Source organism: Corvus moneduloides, chromosome 1 (assembly GCF_009650955.1).
Source record: "Corvus moneduloides isolate bCorMon1 chromosome 1, bCorMon1.pri, whole genome shotgun sequence".
NCBI lineage: Eukaryota > Metazoa > Chordata > Aves > Passeriformes > Corvidae > Corvus > Corvus moneduloides.
The window spans coordinates 76,936,027-76,948,592 of record NC_045476.1 but is presented as its reverse complement, the minus strand read 5'-3'; the positions used below and the strand labels follow the sequence as shown (position 1 = coordinate 76,948,592).

The 12,566-nt window shown below is 38.0% G+C and overlaps 1 protein-coding gene across 2 annotated transcripts in view; it reads left to right on the top strand.

Annotated features, from left to right (window-relative positions):
- The window catches only part of GMDS (GDP-mannose 4,6-dehydratase), a 414,967-nt gene that overhangs the window by 182,034 nt on the left and 220,367 nt on the right, over positions 1-12,566 (top strand). For both annotated transcript variants that reach the window (XM_032116667.1, XM_032116660.1), the window contains exon 7: positions 4,467-4,594. In XM_032116667.1, coding sequence (XP_031972558.1) covers positions 4,467-4,594 — 128 coding nt within the window. The remainder of the gene's footprint in view (positions 1-4,466; positions 4,595-12,566) is intronic.

Genomic DNA, 12,566 nt, shown 5'->3' with positions numbered 1-12,566 from the left:
GATGGTTCTTGAAAAGACACAGATACTACAATAGTGGCTCTTGAAGATGCTTCATCCATTTGGCTGCCTCTTCTAAACCACAGATTCTGGAGAAAAACACCTTCTTCCAACAGGCAGGTTCCTGATGATACACGAAGGGCAAAACCCCAGTGCTGATAAAAGGAATGGGATACTGATGCAGAGACTAAGACTTATTTTTTCCTGTCTTGGGGCAATCCAGCTTTGGAGCTGTAGGTGCATTAAACCATATCTCCTAAAGCAATAGTTTTAAATATGTGCTATTTAATGAGAGATGTGTCCAGCTTTCAAAACTGCATCTTTGCCATATGTAGGCAGCATCCTTCTCAAAGGGATGAGCTGTTTCCACCCTGAGTCAGGCAGTGCACTGGGCGACAGGCCTGGGCTGGAGAGCAAAAGCTGTTGCATTATACCTCTGCAATTTCTTTTTATTGTGATATTGTTCCTGCAGTGGTTTGCTGACAAGTTATATGTTTTACAGATCAGGTCTGCTTGATGAGGAATCCTTGCTTTAAATCCTGTCTAGGATAAATCGGGTTTGTAAATTGCACCTTATGGTTCCTATTGGCATGCTAACGATCTCAAAGGGAGGGCTTGGGTTTTGAAAAAAAATCTAAGCTAATGCCTAGGGTTCCTGAAAGAGCTGTTGATGTCATGAAAACTCTTGTTAAAGGCCCCTCTTAAAATGTAGGAACTTGTCAGACCCTACTTAATTTGGGCTGTTTAGAACCACTGAAATGACACATCAAAGCATCCTTTGCTACATCTGGCCACATCTCTTCTGCCTGGCCACATCTCTAATGCTGCATTGCAGCAATTCCAGTGCTGCCAATAGTGATGCAAACCAGAGCATGATGTGGCCCATCATGGTTAGGGTGTATTCACTGCACAGATAACTATGCAAGGCACTTAGCCCAGTATGTTTGGCCCCACAGACAGCAAGAATGATTCTTCTCTGGGTTACTGCAGGATAGTGAGCTCCCAGCCATATGCCACCCACACACATTTTGAAAAAGTGTTCAAATAAGTCAAAATACATCAACCATATAACAGCGTTTTGAACTCTCCACATTTATTCATACCAGGTGTGAGCAATGAGTTGTGTTTTACGAAACCTCTCTGAACTGAGGAAGCAGTGCAGAGCCAGGAGACAAATGTGGGACTCTGACATCTCTCCTTCCCACCAGTCTAAGGTAGTTTCTGTCATTACTACCAACACATTTCCAGGTGAATTAGTAAGGTTAGTAGCATAACAAATTAGGCCTTATTCACCTGTGATAACTGTTGGCATTTTAGCTGCTGCATCGACTTGATCCAATGAAAATCAGCATAAAGGGTAAAGTGGTTAACACACCATCAGCTTTGATGACACTCTTCCTGGCACTGAGTGGCCATTTTGTGGAGAAAAATGCTGCTGTATGTTCAACATTAGCAAGTCTTCACCACCTCCTGAGGAAGAGGGAAGCTAACCATTTCTGTGCCTCAAAAAGTACTTTGCATTCATTTATACAAAGATATCTGTAGCACTCTGCCTGGATCTCTCACTCAAAAAGTACTTTGCATTCATTTATACAAAGATATCTGTAGCACTCTGCCTGGATCTCTCACATAGAATCAATCCTGAGGAAAAAGATATTACTTCTGCTGAAGTTCATACCAAAGCAAGATTTCATAGCCAAATTACAAACCTCTAGGACAGGGCTTTTTAGTGGAAATGCTGACATAGCCTTAACTATTTTGTGTGACTCCAGTGGGCACCAGCTTAAATTCTAGTTATGATGTGCATTTAATGGCATGGGATCAAACATAGAGTGTAATGGGATATTTTAAGATACTGTGTTTGAAGATAATCAGTACTTAAACATTATTTATGAACCATATCATTTAAATGCTTCTGAAATGTGCCATTCAGTCTTTGGGTGCATGAAAAATTTTCCAATCACATTTCTCAGAATGAACGGTAGCATAGTTTTCTCCCACAGCTTTAATGCTGAGGCACTTCCAAGAAGAGGGTTGGTATTATTTAGTGGAACCCTTACTGGAATATTTATGGAAAATAAAGGTTTTCATTTTTCATTGTGGTGCTCTCTAGTTCTTCATCTCAGCCTTTTCAGGAATATTCCGATTTTGCTTGGAGTATATCTTTGAGGATTGTTTCTCTCCAGTTAACAGTGACTCTGTGAGAAGACAGAAGCTACTAGTATTTGTTGTGCTCTGCTAGACAAATCAGCTCTTTCTTGTGCAGTATCTTTCATATATTTAAAGTTAAATTGATAGCATTATAGTTTTTTCTCTCACACAACCTAATATGCTCTTTTTTTTTTTTTTTTTATGCTGAGAAAGCATTTGCTCCAAAAGGGAAGTTGACATTCATTAGTTGTGCAGGTTGACAGTAAAACTTGTTTTAATGCAGATGGTGACTAGAACTCTCATTGCTTTTGCTGCAAATGGGAATGTAGCATTGAAAGCAGTCAGGTTTGCTTATTACTCAGTTACAGCGTGGAACTTTAAAGCATATACTTAATCCTAGAAAGAAACCTGTTCCTTCAACTCTTATTTGCTGAATAAAAATGCTAACTGAAATAATTTCAGTACAGAAGGTTAGGAAGTTTCAGAGCTAATCCTAGTAAGTTTTTGCGATAGATTGAATCTGTTTTTAATTAATTAGCAATAATTTGTGTGAAGGTCTCAAAGCACTTTGATAAGTTAAAAATAGAAACAATCTTTGGAGAGGTGCCAGTCAGACTAAGCCAAAGAGACTCTGTCACTGGTTTCTGTTAAGCCAGAACTCCAGTCCTGCTGCAAGCCTGTCCAGCTAGGAACAGGGAAACCACAGTACTTTGCTTTCAGAAGTTACAATAGCAGAGTCACAGGGTTGGTACTGTCCAATTTTTGAGAAATTTGCTTTGAAAATGACTCTGGACTATATTTTGTTTCTGAAAGTTTGCAAATCACACTATTTAGGAAGGTTCCTTTACATATTAATATAAAATATTCATGTATATTTAAGGAGATATAGAAATCATGTAATTTTCATCCTTTAAAGAACAAGCACAAATTGATGGTATATCCTAAGTGTCTAATAACTGGAATTGCAATTAGTTCAGCAGTTGATGAAAATTGAAAATTCTATCTTAATCCTGTGGTAAGGTCTGAATTATTTAAGTTCTTTATTCCACATGGGTCTTAGAGGTGTCCTTTTTTTTTTTTTTTTCTAATTTTTTTTTTTTACTTTTGGTGGAGTCAAATGACACAGAAAAGTACTGTAGTGCTCTTGATTTTACAGGAAAAAATTAGTAACCTGAAAAGGACACTTCATGTTATTTAATAATGTTGCAGCAACCTACTATTTGTTTGACAGGAAACAGAATGTATTGAGATGCATATTTAAAGGGCAGAGTTCCATGGTGAAAAAAAACTGCATGTATGCATTGAATGCATAAGCTACACTACTTAAGACTTTTGAAAATTGCTAAGAGCATATTACAACTGCAGATATTTTCACTAACTTTCTTGTTTTTCATTTGGAGGAGGTATCATCTGTCACCACTTATTCATATCCTTTTTTAGCTATTAAAAGGGCATGTAATTTTAATTTTTGTGGCTCATTAGTGTGCAAATGCCATTGGGCTTGTTTAGCTTAAACTCCTGGTCTAAATTCAAATCCCTCTGCTTTTGAGGAGACTATGACCACCTCTTAGAAACACAGCCATCATAATCTAAAAATCAAGATCTGAAAATAAGTAACAAAAAATATTGTTTAAAGCAACTCCACTGGGAGCAGAAATGGGTACACAAATTTTCCAAAGTAATACAGTGAACAACATACTGAAATATGATAAAATAAAGTACGACCTTCAACTGAGAAAGTTGAAATCACAATTTCATGATCTAACTGAACCTGAGGGACAAAGAATCCCAAATAACTAGAAAAGTAGAATGCATTTAGCCATTACAGTTCTTTGGAGAATATGTAATATTTGCATAGTCCTGATTTTTTTTATTAATAAACAAACTTATTTAGATATATGCATTCCCTGGAAAAAAAAATTAAAAAGGAAAAGAGAAACGGCAACAGAAAACTTGAGGGTGGTCTAAGATGTCTGTCTTCTTTATGTAACCTTTTGCATTTTGTGTTTAAGAACTGACATTCCAAACGATTTTCTTTGGCTTTATGCCTGGAGTGAATACTGAGGCAGCAAATTAGGAATGCTTAAGAAGTCCCACAAAGAAAGATGTTTGCTGTGAAAGTGCAACTAATGTGACACTTGCACTGGAAGCTTCTTAGCTTGCTCAAATGATAAAAGATGGCATGGGTCTAGGTGGTGTAAGGGGACTGAGTGAAGACTGAAAATGCCATGTGCTGAGCTATACAAGATGTCTCCTGTGGCCAGCTAAGCTATCTGCCACTGTGACTGTGCTGATACTACCTTTTATTTCTCTTCCAGGGGCTAATTTTGTCACTCGGAAGATTAGCCGATCGGTAGCAAAGATTCACCTTGGACAGCTGGATTGTTTCAGCCTGGGCAATCTGGATGCTAAGAGAGACTGGGGCCATGCCAGGGACTATGTTGAGGTAAGCTGTGGGATTTTTTCTGAATCATCTTTGTGGTGGGGATAAGGCTTATTGCTGTAACTTCAGGTTATGGTCCACAGAGGGCTATCGCAAGATTTTTTTTTCCTGCCTATTGAGGTCTGTTAACTTTGTCTTGCTCTTGACTTCAGATTAGGGAATTTAGTAACATAGCAGTCTACCCCAGGCATGACCTGAACAGAAAAATAAATCTCTGGGTTTACATTCCTTGCCTGAATTCCTGGGGAAGGGGTCTGACTACAATGTGGATCTATTTTAGAGTATTTCTTCTATTCTTTTGACAATTTTTATGACCAATATTAAGATTTCAGCAAGATGCAGTATGACCTGATGTGAAAGATCCTGCTGGAGGTTGGTGACCTTTTTTAAATAAGGCAAAAATTAAGTATATGTTAATAATCAAAGGCCTCTTTGGTTATACATTATAAAGCAGCATCACAGTTGGGATGGCAGAAATTGGAAAACATAAGCCTGCATCTAGTGTTTGAAATGTTTGTGTAGTCAGGATTTGTATCTAATTTTATTCTACCCATCTACTTAAGCAGACAAACAAACAATACCCCTGTATTGTATTACAAGCAGACATGAATGACCATGTAGGAAATATTGTCTTTTCCCCAGGAGATTTTTGTCCCCATTTTGGTGCTTAAAGTTTTCCTGTGGTCACTGTACTATTTCTGTCTTTTAATAATTCCTTGCTGGGAAACCGGATTTGACTTCACCATTCATTGATGTAGTTTAAAAAGATGACGACTGTTTGTTTTGGTTTTCTGTATTTCAAAGTAAGAAGTATCTCAGTAGGCAAAAGTCTGATTTTTATCATAAATTGAGACTTTAAAGGTAGAGTAAAAGCTGAGCTCTCAAATCTTCTTTACCATCAAAAAGAGCAAGAAAATAAAATCGTAATACCTCGCTATAAAATGATGTCCTGGATGACATTAAGAAAGGTAAACAGCCGTATCACCTTGGTATCAAAAGGGTTACATCAGGCAAGTGAAGAAGGTGTTTTTTGGCAGCCAGCTATAAATGAAGTTGTCTTTGGTTCTGTGCTGCATTTGCATGAGATGCTAAGGGCACCATGAGTGTAATGACTGTGCCTCCACAACTATGGTTTTATATTTGTGGCTACAGCATTAGATGAAGCAGTTAAACCAGTAACCCATCAGTCATCTTTTTAATGCATAAAACTATAGTCATGAGTGACCATAAAACAGTTACCAAGTCTCAGCTGAAAGAAAGTAAAAGATAAGTCAAATAGAATGATCAGTTGCATGAACATAATGAATATGATTTGATAACAGGCATTGGATATTTCATAAAGACTTCAGCTATCTCATTCCAACACAAATTGCACTAGATCATAAATCAAGGGATGAATCCTGAGGTCTTCTTTAAGGGAAATCCAAAATAATCCTCTCGTGCCTTCTGGGTTAGACCCTTGCCCTGTGTTCACAGAATCACAGGATGGGTCAGGCTGGAAGGTACCAGAATGGCTTATCTGGTCCAACCTTCCTGCTCAGGCAGGAATGAGATCCTAGAGATCATTGAACAGAATTGTGTCCAGACAGTTCTTGAATATCTGCAGTGAGGGTGACTCCACAGCCTCTCTGGGCAATCTGTTCCAGTGCATGGTCACCCGCACAGTAAAGTTCCTCCTCATGTTCAGGTGGAACTTCCTGTGTATCAGTTCCTTCTCTTTGCCTCTTGTCCTATTGCTTGGCACCACCAAGAGCCTGGATCTATCCTCTTGACACTCCCACCAGATACTGATAGACATTGATGACATACATCCCCTCTCACTCATCTCTTCTCGAGGCTGAACAGGCCTAGCTCCCTCAGCCTATCAGGGCTATTATTCAAACCTTAAAAATCAAAAAGGAAATGAGAACAAGTCTATCCAGAAGGATGACTAGCTTTCAAGGCCTTTGGCCTCCAGAAGGAATGTAGTTTTCTGAGGTCTGTGGCATGAACACATGATTTTTGTGCAAGTAGCATTCCAGGCCTTTCAGCTACGCATCTTGGGCCTGTCCCAAAATCTTCTGGAAAGAATTCCTCGCTAAAATATAGCTCATCTTGAGTATTTCTCATCCCAGAGAGGTACCCCTTCAGATAATGGGAGAGTTATTATAAATTCTCTAATTCCCTGAGTATTGTGGAAATGTGGTTACAGGCAGACTTCTAATGGCTAAAAAATAAGGTAACTTTAAACTGGAAATAAACAATTATTTGAAGCTTTAATGGACTGGAAAGTAGGGCTTAGAGATTTAACGTTGTTCAAATAAATACATAGTATGTTAGAAAGCATGATCATATTTACAAGCATTTGGGGAGCTTCCTTAAGCATATGGCTGAACACATAGGGATATATCTTATCCTCTCCATATGTAGCTTTAAATCCCATCGACATTAATACAAGTAACACATGTGCATATAGACTAGACCATGTACTGTGTTTTCTTTTTTCTTATTTCTTTATTAGGAATAATAATAAAACCATAAATACATTCTTTTTTTGTTGTTTTATGAAATATTATGGGTCAATTCCTGGCCTCATGAAAGTTGATGAGCAAACTCCCATTGACTTCATGGAGAGACAGTGTCCTGTATGTGTTGGACTTGAGAATGTCTGGTGGTTACAAAGCACAAGCAGAATTCATGACTCTTGGGCTTTGATTATATGAGTTTATTTGACTGCCACTGTGATTTTGGGCAAACTCCTTTGTATACAGTAAAACATGGAAGTGTGTAGGTGCCCACTGAGGGATGTGTTGAGGGTAGCAGATGATTCAGAAGTTTGAGGTTTAAACATAGATTCATATCAGTGGAGAGTAGTTGGAAAATGTGTTTGATCAGGATTTTGACTTGGCACTTGAACTGCCACCTGCAGGAACAGGGTACAGCAGCATTGTGCTGGTGAATGAAAATCGGGAAGTCCAGCTCTCTGGAAGAAAAGGATTCCATTCAGTGTTTGAAGAGAACAGAATAGAAATAAGTAGGCATTGAAAATTTTTGGTGTGGGATTATAAATTTTAACCTAAAATTAGTAACTCTCAACATATTGGCAGAAATTGCTGCTGCCTCTTGCTCTCCCTTTCTCCATTATTGGCTCTGCTGTGATCCAGCACAAATCTCATGAGATGGTGTTAGAGATGATGATCAATGCCACAGAGTTGGAAGAGGAAAAATAATGTATCAATGCTATTGACATAATGAAACTTCTGTGTACTATTTTGCTTTGTGAGGATAACATGCCCTTTATTTGCTGCAGACTACCTGCTGAGTATTTTCAATTATTAGCACTATGGCAAGCCTTAAGAGTACTGAGTACAGTGCTGAGTACAGGGGAAGGATCACCCTTCTAGCCACACTATTGCTGGTACAGGCCAGGATACCATTGGCCTTCTGGGCCACCTGGACACACCAGCCTCAGTTGCTGAGCTGAGGCTTTTTCTTCCCATCCTTCAGTTTCCTCTTCATCACCCGCTGATGCTCAGGTTGCCTTCTGCAATTGCACTGGCCGTACCTCAGTCAAACAGCACAAATACTGCACTCGTGAAAGCTGTGGAAAAGCCCCTGAATCTTGATCTTACCAAACTAAAAGAAGTCAAAGGTAACAGTTTTAATAGTCGTTAGGTATTCATAGAGATCTGAAATATTTTCTCTTGCCTTCAATAGGCAGCAATCCAGTAGTATTTCAAGCAATAATTACAGAGGACTCATAATTGGGTCATAATTGGCTCCAATTCAATTAATTACATGTCTAGTCAAATGTTTAAAATTAGGTATGTGCCTACATTCATGGTGAAATCAGGGTGCATTTGATACTTAGAATGTATGGGAATTGGCTTCCATTAATTTATATTTAAATAATGTAAAAGAAAATCAAAGCAAAAGAGAACTGTTTATAAATAAGTAATATAGTAAGTTATTGTACAGGCCAACCAAGCATATTGAGAAACCGTGAAACTGCTTAAAGAGAGAATATCCATCTTACCTTTTTTTTTTTTTTTTAATTGGTGCTGGTGCTGATTCATACTTCAGTCTGTGATTAAAATGCACAAGAAAATATGCAGTAATTTTTATTGTCTTAGACCATTTTGCACATGTTGAAATTTAGATAGTAAAATCTAATCTTTGTTTAAATCTCTAGTCAGCATCACCTGGTCTTTCACTTATGATTTTTCTGTTTACCATTCTAATAGGCAGAAACTGACCCTTGGAAACAACTGCTACCACTGCTGTGGTGGGAAATCCCTTCCTGTATGTTTGTGTGTATGTTTAAATATAAAAGCTCTTGCCAGAAAGAATTATTTAAAATTTTACTTTACTCTTGTGCATAAGAAAAGGAGTCAGCCAGTAAGACTATTGGCCAAAGCGTTTCTAGTTTTGTGGTGTTGTTTTCTTGTAGCATTAAGGATGTGTTGTCTTTTGAGATACATTTTACCTTAGTCTGCTAAGACTTGAAGTTTTTTCTGAGTAATCCTTTCACCACCCCAGCTGAATTCTTGCTTGTGAGAGTCTTGCTTTGTTAAGGACTGTTGGTTATAAAAGGAAAGTCAGTTGTATCTGTCTGTGTAACTATCAATACCTCGTACAGTTATGAGATTGGCTCATGAATTTAAGGCATGTTTCTAAATGGGGATTACCCTTTTGGTATGGACTGAAGTGAAAGAGCTTTTCCTTTCTTATTGCGTAGTTTTTAAGTTGAAAGTGAATATCTTCTAACAAAAGTTGAAAAATAATTTTAAACCCTCAGTGATGGGCTTGTTTCAGTATGAGGGTATAGCCATCCAGGTAAAGTGTACTTTGTGTATTTCCAAATGAGAACTTTTTCTTCTCATCAGCTTGTCTGACCTGGGATGACTAATGGCTCTATTAAGCCAAACTGGTCTTCAGATTAAATCAAATCTGCTCTAGATGGAACTGCTTCCCCCTAGGTGAAGTAATTGTGAGAGCAGCAGGACTTACAAGAACCTTAAGGAGAAAAGTTTGATAGACTGTGCTCCTTTGGAACAACTACTGAACATTCACAAAACTCTTGACAGGTACTTGCTGAAGCAGTACCTTTTCTAGAAGCATGTGTATCAAAGACAATGAGGCAATGAGTATTCCATCCCTGATTTTTCTAATAGTTTAAAAATCTTTAATTTAGAACTAAGTCTCATTCTGAAATGTTTTTGAGAAAGCAACATCTTCCCAAAGGAATTATGCACTTGCCAAGGGCAGAATATTTTTTGATTTCCTCATGTAAATATTTAGGACTTGTGGAGATAGGCGTCCAGGATAAAGGAAGTGATATTTGACCACAGTAATACATTCAATCATCCACCCAAATAATGACCCAGTTCTCAGGATACAATACAACCTGCATAAGTGGTCACAGCACAGTCCCAGCTGGTTTCAAATGAAAGATGTGAAGTTCACCCAACACTAACCCACAGGCACTGGCACTGCAATACAGACTCTTCATGACACAACAAGAGTGCTGGAAGAGCAGATCCCAGAAGTAAAGATTGTCTTCCCTGACTGAGTCTATAGGGGAAATACATAGATTAGTGGATTTCCAGGTCAATTAATGGTATCATTATTTTAGTAAGTTATTTTTACATGTTGTGCCTCAACTGAAATATTCCAAGCCTACAAAAGAGCTCGTCTTGATATGAGGTGGTAGATGGTGTCACTGGCCACCAAACAGATGTCTCCCCACCAGGTCTCTCATGCAGAATCAAAATAGGATTCTGTGACACACTGTTGTAATTTCTCTCTCTTTATTGCTGTCCAGGTAGGCTCCCTCAGCTCTGTAGGGCACCTGTGGCCCCACTTGACTTCTGGCTTCAGAAACGACTGTTTCATTTCTCTGGTTTTAGTTACAAACTTCAGAGTGGGACTGAAGACCAAACATTTTCTCAAAGGCTATATCTGTGCAGTGCCAAAATGAACTGCCACAAATTATAAGCATATAGTGAAGCTCTCATCAGTGTACATTTCTTCTCCATTCTCCCATACAAGCAGAGGAAAAGTTGAAATTTAAATAGTTATGTTTTCTTTTCGTTAGAGCATGATTTAGTGCCAGCAAAATGTAGGTATAATTCTCAACCATCTTCTTCCAGATTTTGAAAATATGGGCAAAGCTTCCCTTATGAAGAGAGAACTGTTTTAGAATAACCTCAATAGTGAAAGTTTTCCTTTTTAATGCTAAATAAAGGCTTACATTTTGGTAAATAAGACTGCATGCTAAAGGATGTTATAATGCATTTCTTTCAGTGCATGTAATTTAGATTAGACTTCTTGACTATTAGAAATAGTTGCAATTCTCAGCAGACTAACACACTATCATCTTAGTTTTACTCATATGGATGATGTCTACAATAAAGAAAAACAAACCCAAACTAAGTCCTTTGTGGTTTTTGAAATGCTGAAGCCTGCAAATAATATGATTCTAAATAACTACAGCAAAAATGAGATAATCTGAACACACTTCATTCATGTGTGCATGCACACACAATACACAGCCTGTATAAATGTGTGCATGTGAATGTATGTTTCTGTGCATGGATGGTTTCTGTGGAAATTACTTTCAGTTTCATGTAGTTTGAGAGGTCCATTTATGTGCTATTTTTTCTTTAAGTTTGAGGTGATTGATAGTAAGAGATTGTACAAGAAAGTAAGTCGTTTATTGCAATAGGCATGAATGGTCTCCATAATTAAAACATAAAAATGAGGAAAGAAAAATTTTTTAATTACAATATATAGGTATTCTGTCTAATCACATCATATGGCATTGATTTCCAGCAATGGTGGACTGTAAGTCCAACTGTAATTGTTGTTAAACCTTTCAGAAAACTATCCTCATCTATTTCAGAACTGTAGCATCATTTTCCCCTTTTTATTTTCTTGCAGACATATTTTCTGTGAGGGAAGCACATATGTAAATAGATTTTTTTTCTTATTTACAGAGATTTTCCTTTAACTTTCTTTTTCAGCACTTTCATGTTTGACCTATTAGTGTTTTTAGGCTCTACAAAGCCAGGAAAAAGTGCTTTCCTCAGCAAAACCATCTGGTTTAGTTTCCTGTGCCTCAACAATGATATGTGTATTATTATCAAGGCCACCCCGGTGGTTTTCTGAGTGGTCTTGTTACAGCGGTGGTCTTACAATTCAGTTGGAGTGATGGAAAAGTTAGACTAAGGCTTCTTTCAAGTATAAGGTTTCCAAATTGATAAATTATGTATTGTTGTCATGTTTCTGACAATGACCTATTTTGCCATTGTGGCTTGAATGAAGTATCTCTTCCATCCAATAACACAATTACAGGAGTCCTCCTGATAAATTCTGCTTTTGCAGCCTGTTCTTCTTGAGAATACCAAATTAAGGTACTTTGCATAAATAACTGTAAATGTGTGCTGTGTTCCTATGATTTTAATTTTCTGCTCTGTCTGGCAACGTGTGAAAACCCAAGTAAAATTATGACTCCATAATTTAGGAGTTATCCTTTCACTTGTTCTAAGGCCTGTAGAAAGCACGTAGATGTCAGCAGAGAGGCTACGTAATGCAGTGTATGCACCATCATTGCAGTCCACCTCAGTGCATGCTGCAGGACAAGGTTTACTCATTAGCTGGTGGCAATGTTGCACCAGGGTGAAAACAAGCCAGACCTTAAACAAAAAAAAAAAAAGTCTGTTCCACCTTCCAGTCAGTCTTGTGGTGATTTTAACCTGGGGTAAGTCTAGATGAGACTGTGGGAAAGAGATGAATCTCATGAGGGAGATGGGATTGCCTGGACCCAGGGAGTGATGCACCAGACAGCCTGGTCAGGGCTGCAGCTGTGCCTGGAGGGAAACCACTGCCCCATCATGGAATGGAGTGTGTTCACCATAGAGTGAATCTTCACAAAATTTAACAGCAAAGGTCTCACAAGTCTCTCTTCAGTGCTTGTAAATCAGGATTTTAACTT